This window comes from Pipra filicauda, unplaced genomic scaffold, assembly GCF_003945595.2.
Source record: "Pipra filicauda isolate LSUMZ 115617 unplaced genomic scaffold, ASM394559v2 scaffold80_size11013439_pilon, whole genome shotgun sequence".
NCBI lineage: Eukaryota > Metazoa > Chordata > Aves > Passeriformes > Pipridae > Pipra > Pipra filicauda.
Genome location: NW_024104987.1, coordinates 328,892 through 342,722, shown reverse-complemented (window position 1 = coordinate 342,722; position 13,831 = coordinate 328,892). Strand labels below are relative to the sequence as shown.

General features: G+C 56.1%; 3 protein-coding genes across 5 annotated transcripts; 2 read left to right on the top strand and 1 right to left on the bottom strand.

Moving 5' to 3' along the window:
• Positions 1–72: 72 nt before the first annotated feature.
• Positions 73–429, top strand: ANAPC11 (anaphase promoting complex subunit 11). Its single transcript, XM_027716944.2, has 2 exons — positions 73–201; positions 274–429. The coding sequence occupies exons 1-2, from the start codon at positions 93–95 to the stop codon at positions 417–419; spliced, it is 255 nt and encodes an 84-aa protein (XP_027572745.1). The 5' UTR covers positions 73–92; the 3' UTR covers positions 420–429.
• Positions 430–610: 181 nt separating this feature from the next.
• NPB (neuropeptide B) lies at positions 611–1,199 on the top strand. Its single transcript, XM_027716912.2, has 2 exons — positions 611–843; positions 1,024–1,199. Exons 1-2 carry the CDS (start codon positions 622–624, stop codon positions 1,150–1,152), a joined length of 351 nt encoding a protein of 116 aa, XP_027572713.1. The 5' UTR covers positions 611–621; the 3' UTR covers positions 1,153–1,199.
• A 1,706-nt stretch (positions 1,200–2,905) lies between these two features.
• On the bottom strand, positions 2,906–13,829 carry PCYT2 (phosphate cytidylyltransferase 2, ethanolamine). 3 transcript variants are annotated; one of them, XM_027716835.2, is made up of 13 exons: positions 13,722–13,827; positions 13,159–13,247; positions 12,229–12,390; positions 10,261–10,327; positions 9,682–9,766; positions 8,584–8,628; positions 7,229–7,367; positions 6,525–6,607; positions 6,265–6,342; positions 5,604–5,669; positions 5,283–5,348; positions 4,761–4,849; positions 2,906–4,102 (listed from the first exon to the last, which is right to left on the bottom strand). In XM_027716835.2, the coding sequence occupies exons 1-13, from the start codon at positions 13,805–13,807 to the stop codon at positions 4,012–4,014; spliced, it is 1,146 nt and encodes a 381-aa protein (XP_027572636.1). In that variant the 5' UTR covers positions 13,808–13,827; the 3' UTR covers positions 2,906–4,011. The 3 variants fall into 3 exon arrangements, with proteins under 3 accessions (XP_027572636.1, XP_039246129.1, XP_039246130.1); XM_039390195.1 differs by lacking the exon at positions 8,584–8,628 and having other exon boundaries at positions 13,722–13,829; XM_039390196.1 differs by lacking the exon at positions 6,265–6,342 and having other exon boundaries at positions 13,722–13,828.
• Between the last annotated feature and the right edge of the window lie 2 nt (positions 13,830–13,831).

The window sequence follows — 13,831 nt, the reverse complement described above, 5'->3', positions numbered from 1 at the left end:
GGGCGGGGCGGACGCGCGCTCCTGCCGGCGCGCGGGGTGCTGGGGGGGCGGCACTTCCGGCAGGGGCGGGGCCGGGCCGAGCGGGGGCGGCCATGCGGGTGCGCGTGCGGAGCTGGCACGGGGTCGCGTCTTGGCTCTGGGTGGCGAACGACGAGAACTGCGGCATCTGCCGGATGGCGTTCAACGGTTGCTGCCCCGACTGTGAGTGCGGCACCGGCACCGGGCACCGCGCACCGCCCACCCAGCGGGTCTGACGGTGTGTCCGTGCTGCAGGTAAAGTGCCCGGCGACGACTGCCCGCTGGTGTGGGGACAGTGCTCGCACTGCTTCCACATGCACTGCATCCTGAAGTGGCTGAACTCGCAGCAGGTGCAGCAGCACTGCCCCATGTGCCGCCAGGAGTGGAAGTTCCGCGAGTGACGGCGGCACCGGGCACGAGGGGAACGGGGGGCCCCGGCCCCGGCCCCGCCCAACAACCGCGTTGCCGCCGCTCGCGTGTCCGTGTGCGCCGTCCCGGGGCTGCAGGGGCGGGTCGCGCCGCCGCGACGGGGGCGGCGAGGCGGGACCCCCGCCCGACCATAAAGGCGGCGGCGGCCCCGAGCGCTGCGGCCCCGCTGGCACCATGCGCGCTGCCCTGGCACTGGCGCTGCTCGTGCTGTGCCGCCCTGCCGAGCCCTGGTACCGACAGGCGGCCCGGCCCCTCCACTACTCGGTGGGCAGAGCTTCGGGTCTGCTCTCCAGCCTCCGCCGCCCGCCGCACACCCGTCGCTCCGACACCGACGGCTCTTCCGAGCCCGGCCGCGCCGAGGTGCCGCCCCGTTTGGACCGCGCGCTCCGCGCCACCGTGAGTACCGGGAGCTGGAGCTGCTCCCCGCGGGGCGCTGGGCACGATTCGTGCTCCCACCGCGGGTGCTGTGGCTGCGCTGTCCCCGCGATGCTCTGCAGCGAGCAGCACGAGTGGGGCCCGGAGCAGGCTTGGGGCTCCCCAACTCTGCCGCCGGCCCCGTGACCGTGTCTCCCGCAGGTGCTGTGCCTGACGGATGTGGCCCCCGAGCCGCGGAGCTGCCGGGCGCTGCCGGGAGTGCCCAGAGCTCTCCGGTGCAGGGCGGATGTGAGCATGTCCTGGGACCCTGTGGAGTGTGCGGTGTCCTGAGCCGGCACTGGTGGCTCTGGGGAAATAATAAAAGTGCTTGGGCTGGCTCTGTCGTGTCTGTCCTGCAGGGCAGGGAGGTGCTGTGGGGTAGGGGGAGCCCACCTGGATCTGGGGAGCTCTGGGCTGCTGAGCATCCCCACTCCCTCTGGCGGTGCCGGGGCTGCTCAGACACCTGGCAGAACAAAATCCCTGAGCCCCGAGGACAGCCCGAGGCCTTGGGGGCTGCAGGACACAGTGTGGGGGGACAGAGGGGCTGGGCTGGACAGGGAGCGACCACAGGCATGGCGCTCCCGTCCCTTCACCCCAGTGACAGGAAGGCCGTGCTGACCCTGCGCTGCTGGAGACTCTGGGGCAGCTCCAGCAACAGGACATGGGCTCAGTGATAAGACAGGGGTGGCAGCAGCCCCCCAATACCAGCTGTTCCCTGGCAAGGGCATCCTTGGACAGGTACCCAGGGTGGGCACCTCGTCCCCAGGGTGAGGCCAGGAGCAGAGCACCCAATCTGGCCGCAGTCTCCGACCCCAGGAGGGTTCCCAGGGCTGTGCTGACCCCAGTGGCCACTGTGCTCATTAGGAAAGGAGCCAAGGAGCTTCCCCCTTCAGCTGCAGACCTGACCCACCAAGGCCCTGACCTGCTGCACCATCCTTGGCATGGTCCAGCCCAGGTGGAGGCTGCTGGTGCTGCACCTGTGCAGGAACCTTGGTGGGCACCAGGGCCACCAACTGCCGCAGGGGACATGGCCCAGTGTCCCCACTGTGGGGGGGGCCAGCACGGTTATGGCCTGGAGACCCCCAGGGGGGTCAGCATGGCACCGCAGGCCCCTGGTGCCGAGCTCAGCAATAACACAGACTCAACTCCAGTCTCGGTGTTGAGCTCCTGCCTGCAGCCCCCCATCTGCAGCCCTGCTTTGGGGGGGTCTGGGCCAAAGCTGCTGCTCCCCTCAGCAGGGTCAGGGCTGTACTTACAGGCACTGGCTCCAGGGAACACGCACTGCAATCTCCTTCTGGGGAGGCTGCCCTGGGATGGGTGCTGGAACCAGGGTCTTGATCTGCACCTGGGGGATGTGGGGGGAACCCCACAAATCAAAACAAAACAACCCCACAACAAACAAACCACAGAAAACAAAGTCACAAACTTGGAATTCAGGCTATTTCCCTGCCCCCCCCCCCCTTTTAACTCCATATTCAATTGTGCCCCTGGGACTCGGGGGCTGTCAGTAAACAGCTCAGCAGAAGAGCCCAGAGGCACTTGGAGGAAGGAACATCATATGTCAAAAGTTCTCACAGTAAACTCAGCAGCAGTTCCGGAGGCCCCGAGGAACAGCAGCTCCAGCTGAGCCAGAGGGGCTGACATCCCCACACAAATGAGTTCCACCCGCAGCACCCACCCGGCGACAGCGGCAATTAAATGCTTCTGTCATTTTTTAATACCAGCGGTACCTGCCTTGCCCTGGGGGTGGCTCAGCGACGGGGCAGATGCGTCACCAGGGCTGAGCTGTTTGTCCTTAAGGACAAACTCCTCTGCAGTGCCCGTGGGAGGGGGCTGTGCACTGCAGAGGGTGAATTTGTGCATTCCGCAGCTGGCAGACCCCAGGAAGGGACCGACAGCTCGGAGTCAGAGCTGCTGTGCCAGCCCTGGGACTGGGAGCTGCCATGCAGGGAACATGCTCAGCCCCAGCACGGTGGGGTCCCAGCACACATCCCCTGTACCCCCTTTCTGCTACCTGGGCTCGAGCCCTAAAGAGACCAGTGCACAACTCTTCAACATTTTATTAATGATCAGCAACAAAAGTTTACAACAGTGAGGACACCAGACCCAGCCTGGCAGGACTGTCTGGCCCAGTGCAGGGAGCAGCTCAGGCTGCCCACCACAGCACCCTGGAATGTAAGAGGCAGAAGGGGCTCAGCCCAGCACCCATCCTCCTCAGGCCCTGCATCTCCACACAGGAGCACACGTGCTGCACATCAGTCCTCAGAAAACAACCCCAAAACTTCACCTGGCCAGGTCCCATCCTCATGTAACCCCTTGGGCACAAGGTGGATTCTGGCAGCAGCAACAAGGGGGGTTCTGAGCACAGTCCACACAAGGCACCAGGTCCTGCTGTCTCACAAATGGAAGAGACTTTGGGAGAAGATCCCAGGGTTCCCATGCCTTATGTGGAGAAATGCCTCAATTGAGGGTCCCTGCACCACCTGTCCCCTCAGCAGGTACCACCCACTGCCTGTCACTGAAGCAGCAAATGATCTGCCTTTATCCAGCTCAACCCAGAGTAGCTCTGGATCTGCACAGGGGCAGGAGCTGAGGAGAGGCAGCACAGTGGACCCCAGAGCCCAGAAGCACCTCCAGCAGCAGCACTGATGGCTCTAAGCAAAAGCTGCAGGAGGAACTGTGGGGGCCACATCCCCCCAGCCTGAGGCCACTCTCACTGTCAAGCCACCCCCACCTCTGCCCAAGGGGCTGCTCTGGAATGCAGACCCCAGTCAGGACAGCCAAGTCTGGCAGGGCAGGGGGCCTGGGCAGCTGCTCCACTTCCCTCCTACTAAGAGCCAGAAATGGCAGAAGGTAAAAGCACATCAACATGTTAAAACATTAGTTATAATTAAAACCATTTTTTTTGTCAAATCTCCTTCTGGGAAAGGGAACGGGGGCTGATTAACAGAGATAAAACTAGGCAGCGGGATCCCAACTCGTTATGTCTGCGTAATTAGTGCAGGAGGAGCTAGGACAGCAGAGGGTAGGACAGCACATCCTGTGTGCCGGCAGCGCTGCCCCCGTCAGGGGTCCCTTCCTGAAGAGCTGTTGCTCCCGCAGAGGGCGAGGCTGCAGCGCTCTGTGGCCCACACATCCACGCTCTGCAGCCTAGTGCTTCTCCTCCTCCAGCCTCCTCATGGCCTCCAGTACAGCCAGCTCTTTCGCTTCCTTCTTCTGGTTCCGAGCTTCAAACTCCAGCCTGCATCAATCACACAATACCTTGAGATTCTCATCCATCCCCACCTCCTGTAGACAAAAGCACTTGGAGCAGGAGAGTGCTGCCTTTTCCTATGCTGTTCTGTTCTGAGAGCACTTCAGAAACCCTCCTGGGGCCCCCGGACTCTTCCGCAGCCTCTACCAGAGGTCCCCATGTCTGTTGACATGACTGCAGTCCTGGGCTCCCACACTACTTCTCCCTCTGTGGAAAAAGCTACTATTCTGTTCTTGGTCTGTCCTGGGACATCTCAAATAGTAACACCAAAAATCAAATTTACCACTGATCTGAGCCAAGGTCGCTGAAGGTGAAGGGCTCAGGCCTAAAACAGAAAAGCTCTGAAGGAAGTAACATGCTCTTTTGCACAGGATACAGCAAGGAAATTTACCATTAATAAAGAAGAAAAAACAAAAAAAATGTCGTTCGGCACATTCTGACACAGCAGAGTTCAGCTGCTCCTTTCCCTGTACAGACTGGTACATCCACACTTAAAGCCTGCCCGAGCCACGGAAAAGGAAGGACCAGTTTGCTGACTCTGTGCCTTTAGACAACCCCTTCTCTCCCCATTTGATCCCATTAATCAATCCCCAGACACTCTGGACAGAACAGTATGTGACAGAAGTGGGAGACGAAGACATCCAACCTGTTCTTTATGATTCTTTGCACAATTAGATCTGTGGTGAGATTGCTGCCACTGTCCACCAGCTGGAAAATGCCGCGTCGCTTCGGTTCCTGTGAACAGACACGGCACTGGGCTGTGAAAACACGCGGGACCTGGGTGTGCAGCTCAGCAGTGACAGCTGAGCAAGCTGTGGCAGGTCCTGCAGTGCCCAGCCAGGCAGGATGCACAACGATCTCCTCAGAGGCAGAACATGTACGTGGAAGCTGCCCAGGTCTGGCACAGAGCAAAGCACACAGATTTTCTCACCCTGCCATGAAGGCATCAGAAACAGGCAGTGCAAAACAGTGCCTGTAAGAGTGGAGGTGTTGGGAATGATTTACAGACTCTGCTCCAAGGAGCTGCCCTCAGGGGTAGATAAAAACCAGCATCATCTGCCACAGCCCTGCCCGTGCAGCATCCTCTGCAATACACCTTCTCAGCCCAGGAACTCAACCAGAGCCAGGCTGTGTCTACCAAATGCTGACAAAGCAGCTGGTACCTTACCTCATAGGGATCAGAACCGTCCTTGTCTGGCACCACCTCAGTCATCCCATGACACACAAGTGTTACCTGGAGAAGGACACAAAGTTGCTGACAAGATCCAAAAGATGACAGGGACATTCCCTGCCACTGCTCCCACTAAACACAGAGTGGAGATCAGCAAAGCCACCCTCCTGCACCAGCCTGGCAGTGCCTCTGGAGCTCCCTGTAACCCACTGAGCAGGACACCTCCCTCTTACACCCCTGTGTTGTCCTGCATCACTTTACCTCCCCAAGCATGTCACACACCAGCATCTTCATGTCCATCTGTATGCAAGGACTCACCCTGAAGTGATCCAACAGATCAGCAGTGACAGCATAGGGAGCTCCAATCACCACCTCCGAGACGTACTAGAAAAGGAACCAGTCAAGAGTCCAGATTTGAAAAAACCCCAATCAAACAAACCCCAAAAAACCACAAGCCAGAGGCCACCTGCTTCCTAAAGAGAGCTGAGCAGGTCACCTGCTATATGGTCAGGAACTCAAATAAGGGAACGGGGAAGTAGGTTCAGCAGGCACTGCTTGTCACACAGCAGCTTTTTGTTCCCCTAAAAAATGTCCTTTCCATGCCTGTAGAACAAATCCAAAAAGCTAATTGCTCAGGGCACACGTTTCTGGGGCTCCCCCTGTTTCTGTCTCAGGACTTTTCTCCCCTGCTGCAGGGAGCAGAGAGTTTTCTACCAGCATGTCTGTCTGTGAGGAGCCATGCAGCCTCTGCTGCCCTGGCAGAGCAGCCAGACAGGTCACAAACTCAGGTCAGCCAGGATGGCACAGGAGCTCAGTGGAGCCTCCCAAGAGCTCATCAGCACCTCTGGCAGCCTCAAGTGATCCATGACAGACGTGCCTTCTCTGTGCACACCAAGGAACTCATGCGAGATCACTGGGCACAGGTGAATACCACTGAGCTCCAGGGAATTTCTGGAACAGCACAGAGGCACCCACTCACCCTGCAGGCCAGGACACTGAGGGTTCGCTCGTGGATGTTCATGATGGGATAGTTCTTCCCTTTGTAGCGATTCACCTCCTATGGCAAAGCACCAGGCACAGTCAGAAGAGAGAGAGAGCAACACGCTTCCCTCTTGCTCTCTCCCAAAATGAAATTCCTGTATTGGCCAATACATCCCTGTCCTGCCTCCCGGGGCACAGCCTGCCTGGTTCAGAGAACAGGGTCAAGCTGCTCTGCCTTTGGACAGGCTCTACACGGACCTGATCGAAGTGCAGCCCAACAATGATGTAGGGTTTCTCTGCCAGCCGGTGAACCTTCTCCAGGAAATCTACATGCCCAACATCTGCAGATCTGTTTAAGGAGTTGAAGCTCACATGGAAAATAAGGAGAGGAAGACAGAAACAGAGTCACTGCAAAATGACAGTGGGAGACAGGAATCCCAAGGATTTAACTCTTGCACTACTCATTGCCTGTGTCCTAAGAACAGCTGCCACCTCTCTCCGCAGGCTCCATGGATTCTGGGCAAAAGCCAGAGATCTTTTCAGCTCCACCCTACATGGATTCAGCTTTGCCTCTGTCCAGAATTTCTACCTGTTCCAGATGTTCTGGCACAAAGCCTCAAAGCTTGTCCCAGGGATGGAGTGTCAGCTCCATGTGTCCTGTTGCAGTGCCTTAGTCTATGGCAGCCAGTCCTCACCACAATCACTAGAGCACAGAGAGTATCCAACTACCATCCTGAAATCCTCCAATAGCCACAGATCTCTCCAGAGAAGAGCTATAGCTCCTTTCTCAGAGTCCTGTGACTAAGGAACTGCCAGAAAGAATTCACTCCTGCCTCCTCCCCCTCACATACAGTTACAGAAAAAATAAAAAAGAAAAAAAAGGCAAATATCCAGTCAGGTGCCTCCTAACACGAAAACATCAAAGACAGGCCAGTGTTGTGACAAAACAGAGTCAAGGATACGGAACAGGTCAAAGGCTCCAGCCACGTAGATGATGGTGTCTCCTGGCTCTGGCTCCTTCCCTGAGGCAAACTGGATGATCTTCTGGGACGTCTGCAGGAACTGTGAGACACCAGTCCAAGGACTGTGACCTTTGGGCCCCTGTGGAAACACACGCCAGACATGGCTTCTTTTTGGGCTCCATGAGGGGGCTTGGACAACTGAGAGCACAGCGCCGGGCAATCTGCTCGCCTGGATTTTCTGGCAACTGTCACAAAAACTCCCAGCGGCTTGGACTTTCTACATTCCTGGCATCAAATATTTAGGTAATCTCACAAAAGCCCTTTATGCTCTGACTAAATCATCCCCTCAGCAGCCAGCTAACGGAGGTGCCGAGAAGAAAGCTCAGGAAGGAGGAAGGCAACAGGGCAGGCTCGAATTTTCAGGAGAGGTGAGGCATGCTCAGGAAACAAACACACGACCTACCTACGCTCTGCCAAGTCTCAGGGCACCTGTCTGGCCAGGCTGGGAGGGGATCACCTCAGCTCCAAGGATGAAGTTCGGTCCCCATCACGTGGCAGTTGTGCAAACAGCCACTAAAGTCACTCTCTCTGCTCCCCAAAGCTACTCCACGGGATTTGGCAGGACACAGACATTGCAGCCAAGGCCAGGGCAGGCCGTGCAAAGGGCAGCATGCAGACAGCTCAGCTCTTGGGGTCATTCAGGGTACCCAGTGCCCTGCTCCATTCTCCCCAGATCCAAGCCCCAGGAAATGGCCATGCTGGAGCAACATGCCCCATACCGCCTGCTCAAAGAACCCAGTGTGGGGGGGAACTAAGGACGATTCAGCCAGGCCAGCAAACACCCTGTGAGTAAAAAAGACTGGCGCGAGCTGCACGTGCAGCTCGTTAACCAGGGACAATCCAGCTCCCAGGGAGACAAACAGGGCTGATGGCTCTTTAGAGGCAGTGTGAGCTGAGAGTTGGACCCTGGAGCTCTGCAGCACAGCATGGCCAACCCAAGGCAACACCTCCAAAACAACACGACCACTGGAAGAAGCATCTACAGAGGCTGTCCCTGTGCTGGAACCATGGGCACATGGATCCCAGGGGAAGCAGCGGAAAGGAATTTACAAGCAAGGAAAGAACCCAGCACAGGCTCAGCGGGTCCTGCTGAAGGACAGCTCAGGTGCTGCCCTGTGCCACACCTGCCCGTCGCACCCACGGCAGGCGCTACCTTATGGGGGCAGCAGACATTCACCAAGACATTACTGCTTCATGTGGAGGAACAAACAAGCCTGCAATAGGCCAGAAAGCACATTGGAAATCCTTCTTAGGCAGGACAACAACCAGACGTCCACAACCAAAACTCACATTACCTTCCCAAAGTTGTCAGTGTGCTTCCGATAGTCTAGGTCCTCATCCTGAAGGGAGATAAAGAGTCAAAATGTTTAAGCACTCGCACAGCTCATCCAACCAAGATATGCTTGTGTGTGGGAAGTGCTGGGAAGGCAAGGCTCAAACTGTACACCATGGACTCATGGCACTGAATGCTGACAAACTGGTTAATACCAAAACCAGAGTTGTGTCCCAGCATGAGTCAGAGGAAATATCTCCTTATCTGATCCCAGCCTGGTACCATCAGCAAAGGTGATTCTTGCCCAGCCTGCAGCCCCAACAGTGCTGCACACCTGCATCCTCCCTCAGCCAGGAGAGCCCCTGACAGGACAGCATCCCTCCTCCTGCCAAAGACCCTCACAAGAGCCAGGCTCGGGTCTCTGCAGCAGCCAGCAGCACTAGGCAGATCTCGGTGTGAACTCACATGTTACAGCTAAGCCAACCTAACAGCTCAGCACGCCAAAACGTCTCCCTCTGCCCCTGAATTGTCCTGTGAGTCTCTCATCTTGTCCCTGCAGTTATCCAAGTGATTCCATTCATGGATTGCTTCATTACTCAGTAAATCGACTCATTAACCAACATAAAACCACTTCCTTTACTTTCCCCTGGTTAGGTTAGCTCCCAACCAGAGAGTGAGCTGACAAGACTCAAGAAAGGTCTGATCAGACTAGAGACAGCAGAAGGCAGAAGGATGAAGCTCAGTGGGAAGGGAGAGGAGTTTCCAACTCTGGCAGCACCAGGCTGACAGATCGATGTGGCTGCACTGTGTTGTTCCACGCTGGGAGAGGCCGTTGGCAGTTCCCCTCACGTTCCCAAAGCCCACGCAGATCACGAGGCATCCCAGCCTTTATCCTGCCACACCTTCCCAAAGCAGCACGTGCTGGGATCGCACTGTGATCTCAGACAGGCTTAAGCAAACATAAGCAGGTTGTTTTGCTGCCGCTGCCCATAATCAGCTTGCCCATTCTCCATGCACCTGGGAGCCAGGCCCAGGAGCTCTACTGCTGTTTGGGACAGCAAAAGGGAAGAGCTGGCACATGCCCTGGACTCCACCTCCCACCCAAAGCCCTCTGACTCACTATGTTGCTGTGGTGAGCTTTAGTCATGAGCAGCATGCGGCCAACAAGGTCGGTGGTGGACACACCTTGGGTACGTTTGCATTCCCTGCAAGAGACAAGCAAAGGATGAAGCAGAAGCCGTGGGATAGTGTATGCCTCTGTCTTCCCAGCATTACCACAGGAACACCTGTGACACTTGATAAATCCAAACCAGGGGCTGTCTTGAGAAAGCCTTTTTTCTCCCTGCTCCTAGTATCAAGTATAGCATTCATTTGCTGAGCCTCTGCATCCCTCTCACGCCATGGCAACTGCTCACAGGAGGAACACTTCCCTTGGCCAGACTTCCCAACAGAGCCAACTCCTGGTGAAGCTCCAAAACCAGAACCAGCATCTGCCAGGAACTGGACGGCCCCCTCGGGCAGGGCTGTCTGCCCCACTTCCCTGAAGCCAAAATGCTCAGAGCAACTGAAGCTCTGACACATGTATAGACAAGTTCAGGTGTGACCTGAAGACAGCTGTGTTTCATCTGACTTCCCTCCAGGGCATGAAATCCCAGAAACTGCCCAAACCAGGATAAGAAGGTAAGCAGCAATAGGTTACCTGTATCGCCCTGACGTCTTCACTTCCTCATAGGTGTCCTTGCCATCAATAGTTAAGGTGATGTCATCTACAGAGAGAGAAAAGCCACAGAACTGTGCCCCAAGCCCTCCTGCACAAAAGCAGCAGCTGAGCAGGTCCCACATGTGAGCCAGACTAGAACTCTGCAATCCAAATCCCTGCGTATACACGAGGGACACGTCCCGTGCCCCACAGAAATGCAGGGCTTTGTAAGACTACTGTGTCTGTGGAGACAAGGATATTCCTGGATGTTAAATGCCATTACCCATCTGGCCCACTGCTTTTTAGAGAGTCCAGAAAAGCTGAGCCGGGTGCCCTCGCACTGATCCAGCAGCAGGCACAGTTGATTTTTATTTGAATGACATTAAACAGGCACCATCCACCTTGGTGCTAAAAAGCACCTTTCAGCTCCTCTAGGACTAGTTTTAGCCGTTAGTTCATGTTACAAGTTTTCAGTCAATGGAACAGTCATCCAACAGAAAATTCTACTCCTCAATGATGACATTTCCAGTGACATCCAGTGACTCTTCCACAGGGGTAATTCTGTTTCATCTCTGGCACATGGCTCCCAACTTCCTCTGCAGAAACACCTCTCACCTACTTTGATGATGGTACAAAACCTTCCCAAATGAAAGCTAAGCTGGCTTCCCTTTGCCAAAACAGCTGGAAGGCAGAGCAGGCACTAGCAGCCCACAAGTGCTCCCACACAGTCAGGTGGCTCAGTCCTGCTCAGTTCTCCTAAAACTCCACACCCTCTCCTCAGGGCACAGAGATGGGAGGGAACACACTGCCAGAACAGGTCAGAGTGCCAGGAGAGAAGCACAAACAGTGGGGTTGCTGTCACTCTCCCAGGTAAGCTCAGCTATTTCCAAACTCAGCTTTTACACAAACACAACTGGCAAAACTGCAGGAGCAAGGGTATAGGTCAGGGAGAAATATGGAATGATTTGGCAGAGGGGACAAATAAGGGCAGCTGGAGTAGAGACCATGAGCACTCCACTACTGCCACAACCCCTCACCAAGCCCTGTAAGGGGTCACGTACACCAGACACGTTCAGGGCAGGCAATTAAGTTAATGAGGAATTTTATAACCACCCTGCCCATGTGAAAAAGCATATCTATATTGTAAAGATTAAGGATTTATTTACATTTAATGAAACATTTAGCTTATTGATAGCAGGTGGCTAGGATCAGATGAGAGATATACAAAATGAGTCAAAGTACTCCTGGCCAAAGTAACAAAATTCCTTCAGAAGGACAAGGAGGAGGGGCTGAGGCTGAATGAGCGTCAGCAGCAGCACAGGAAGGGACAGAGTCCCACAGCAAGAATGTTTCCTCAGAACATTGGTTGTCTCCAGCAACTGTACACCAAAAAGTGTTCACAGTAAGAACTAGGTCTCTGGCCACACAGTCAGCTAAGCCCCTGAACAGCTTATTAGCCAGATAAAGAGAGAAGCTTTTCAAATCTGATCTCATCCCAGGATAAGTAAATATAAACATCATTGTATTTCTGCACGCTTACCTTTTCAAGTGTTTTTCACATTTAAGTTCTGTAAATGGCTTTCCCCTTTGCACAAATTTCTGCTGCTGCTAAGGGCAACCTCAGGATAATTGTCAAACAACACATTTCACCTTGGTAAGTGAAAGGGCTGGTTAAAAGCAAGGGCTCTGGCCACTTTCAAGATGCTGAGCACACCGACACGTTTCTCCGGACCACCAGACCAGAAGCAGCTGTGCTGCCCAGTGCAGGTGTTGGGAAGACAGAGCTCTGCACACTCCAGGTACCCCCCACCCACAATGCAGGTGTTGGGAAAGCAGAGCTCTGCACACTCCAGGTACCCCCGACCCCCAGCACCGGCCGGGATGTCGCCGGGTTCGCAGCAGGGCACCCTGGGCACACGGCCCCCGAGGGCCCACGGCAGCACAGCCCCTGCCTCGAACACCACTCACCCCCATGCACACAGAAGTCACAGCTGTACTTGTCCAGGGTTTCCAGCGTGGTGACATAGGGAGCTCCGGGAGCAATCTCATCCACCCACTTGATGGCTTGCACCATTTTGTACCTCTCCTCCTGCGTAAAGACGGGGGGGCCCTTGTGCTTGGCAATCTCCTCTGGGGGAGAAACAAAAATCTAGTTAAAATCCAGTTAGAAGCACGTCCTGCAGCTACAGAGACCCTCAGCCACAGCAGCCTCATTCATTCCATGGGCAAGTGAACTTCACTGCAGGCTTATCCTCAGCTTGGGATCGGTCTCTGGTAACAAAGGAAGCTCCAGATAGATCAGAAAAGACTTTGATTTAGTTGCATTTCCTAAACATGTAACAAGGGCCCTGGAATTTACTTGAAAGGCAAAAGTCTTGGTGCTTCCTCTTGGGGGGATAAGCTGGGCATCCTGGCATCCCTCCAGGGGAAATTACCCTCTTAAACAGTAGCTTCATACAACACTTAGTCCATGCTAGAAATTCTGCATCCGTAAACCCATTTAAAATACATCTTCACATGCAAGAACTTGTTCCCATCACTTAAATTCCAGATGGGCTTTAAATGAGTTTTCTCCACACAGCAGCTTCTTTTGGAACATCAGTTTTGCAGCTAATACGAGCCAAACCAGACTGATTTTCAACTGGTTTAATTGTTTTTACAGCATGCAATGCAGATGACCCCTCAGAACCTGCAAGCTCTGACCTACCTAACCCTCACTCTGAAAGCATGACAGGGGTTACACTACTCCCTCACCCAGGGAAGGGACATTTTTCTCCTGGACACTGTTGCTCCCGGAACAGATGCAGGAAGAAAGGTGACCATACCAGGAGCTCTCGGTTCTCTCAGGGCTAACGCTGCTGGGTGATTTGAGGGGTGAAACCTGGGAAAATCTCTTACCATCCGTATGGACCCCAACGATCAGGTAATCGCCCATGGCCCGTGCCTGGCGCAGCTGGTTCGAGTGGCCATAGTGCACCATGTCATAGCTGGAACGAGAAGGGCCGGGTCAGCCCGGGCACACCGGGACGCACCTCGATGGGACCCGCGGGTAACCTGTCCCGGGACTGAAGGTCTCTCTGCTGCCGGGCTGGGCTGCGCCGGTACCGCCCGGTCACCGGGGCCGCGGCAGCGCTCCCTCCCGCCGCAGTGAGCCGGCCCCGCTGCTGCGGGGGCCAGGCTCCCCCGGCCCTGCCCGGCAGGTACCGGCCGCAGCCCGGGGCAACCGGCCCGGCCCCAACGAGGCCCGTGCGGCGCCGGAGCCCGAGGGCGCTCCCGTCCGCTGCCGCTCGCCCGGCGCTCCGGGGCAGCTCGAAGGGGAAGGTGCCGCTCTCTCGCGGGGCCGGCCCCGTCCCCGACCCCGTCCCGCCGCGGTGACAGAGGAGCCGGAGGCACCAGCGTAGCCAACACGGTTTATTTCTGCGGCTCCGCGACAGCGCCGAGCCCGCGCCCGCCCCACTCACCATCCGTCGCACCAGACGCGCACGGGCCGGTGGCCGCCGCCGCCCGCCGCGGCCCCGCCGCCGCCCGCCGCCCCGTTGCGCAGCATGGCCGCGCTGTCACCGGCGGCCCC

Bases quoted from the DNA above. Each gene is read 5' to 3' on its own strand.
- ANAPC11 (XM_027716944.2), top strand. From the start codon at position 93: ATGCGGGTGCGCGTGCGGAGCTGGCACGGGGTCGCGTCTTGGCTCTGG. The intron at 202-273 runs GTGAGTGCGGCA...TCCGTGCTGCAG, and splicing joins CAACGGTTGCTGCCCCGACT to GTAAAGTGCCCGGCGACGAC.
- NPB (XM_027716912.2), top strand. From the start codon at position 622: ATGCGCGCTGCCCTGGCACTGGCGCTGCTCGTGCTGTGCCGCCCTGCC. The intron at 844-1,023 runs GTGAGTACCGGG...TGTCTCCCGCAG, and splicing joins ACCGCGCGCTCCGCGCCACC to GTGCTGTGCCTGACGGATGT.
- PCYT2 (XM_027716835.2), bottom strand. From the start codon at position 13,807: ATGCTGCGCAACGGGGCGGCGGGCGGCGGCGGGGCCGCGGCGGGCGGC. The intron at 6,608-7,228 runs GTATCCTTGACT...ACAGATCTGCAG, and splicing joins TGGAGCCTTTGACCTGTTCC to ATGTTGGGCATGTAGATTTC. The intron at 5,349-5,603 runs GTGAGTCCTTGC...GTCCTTCTCCAG, and splicing joins ATCTGTTGGATCACTTCAGG to GTAACACTTGTGTGTCATGG.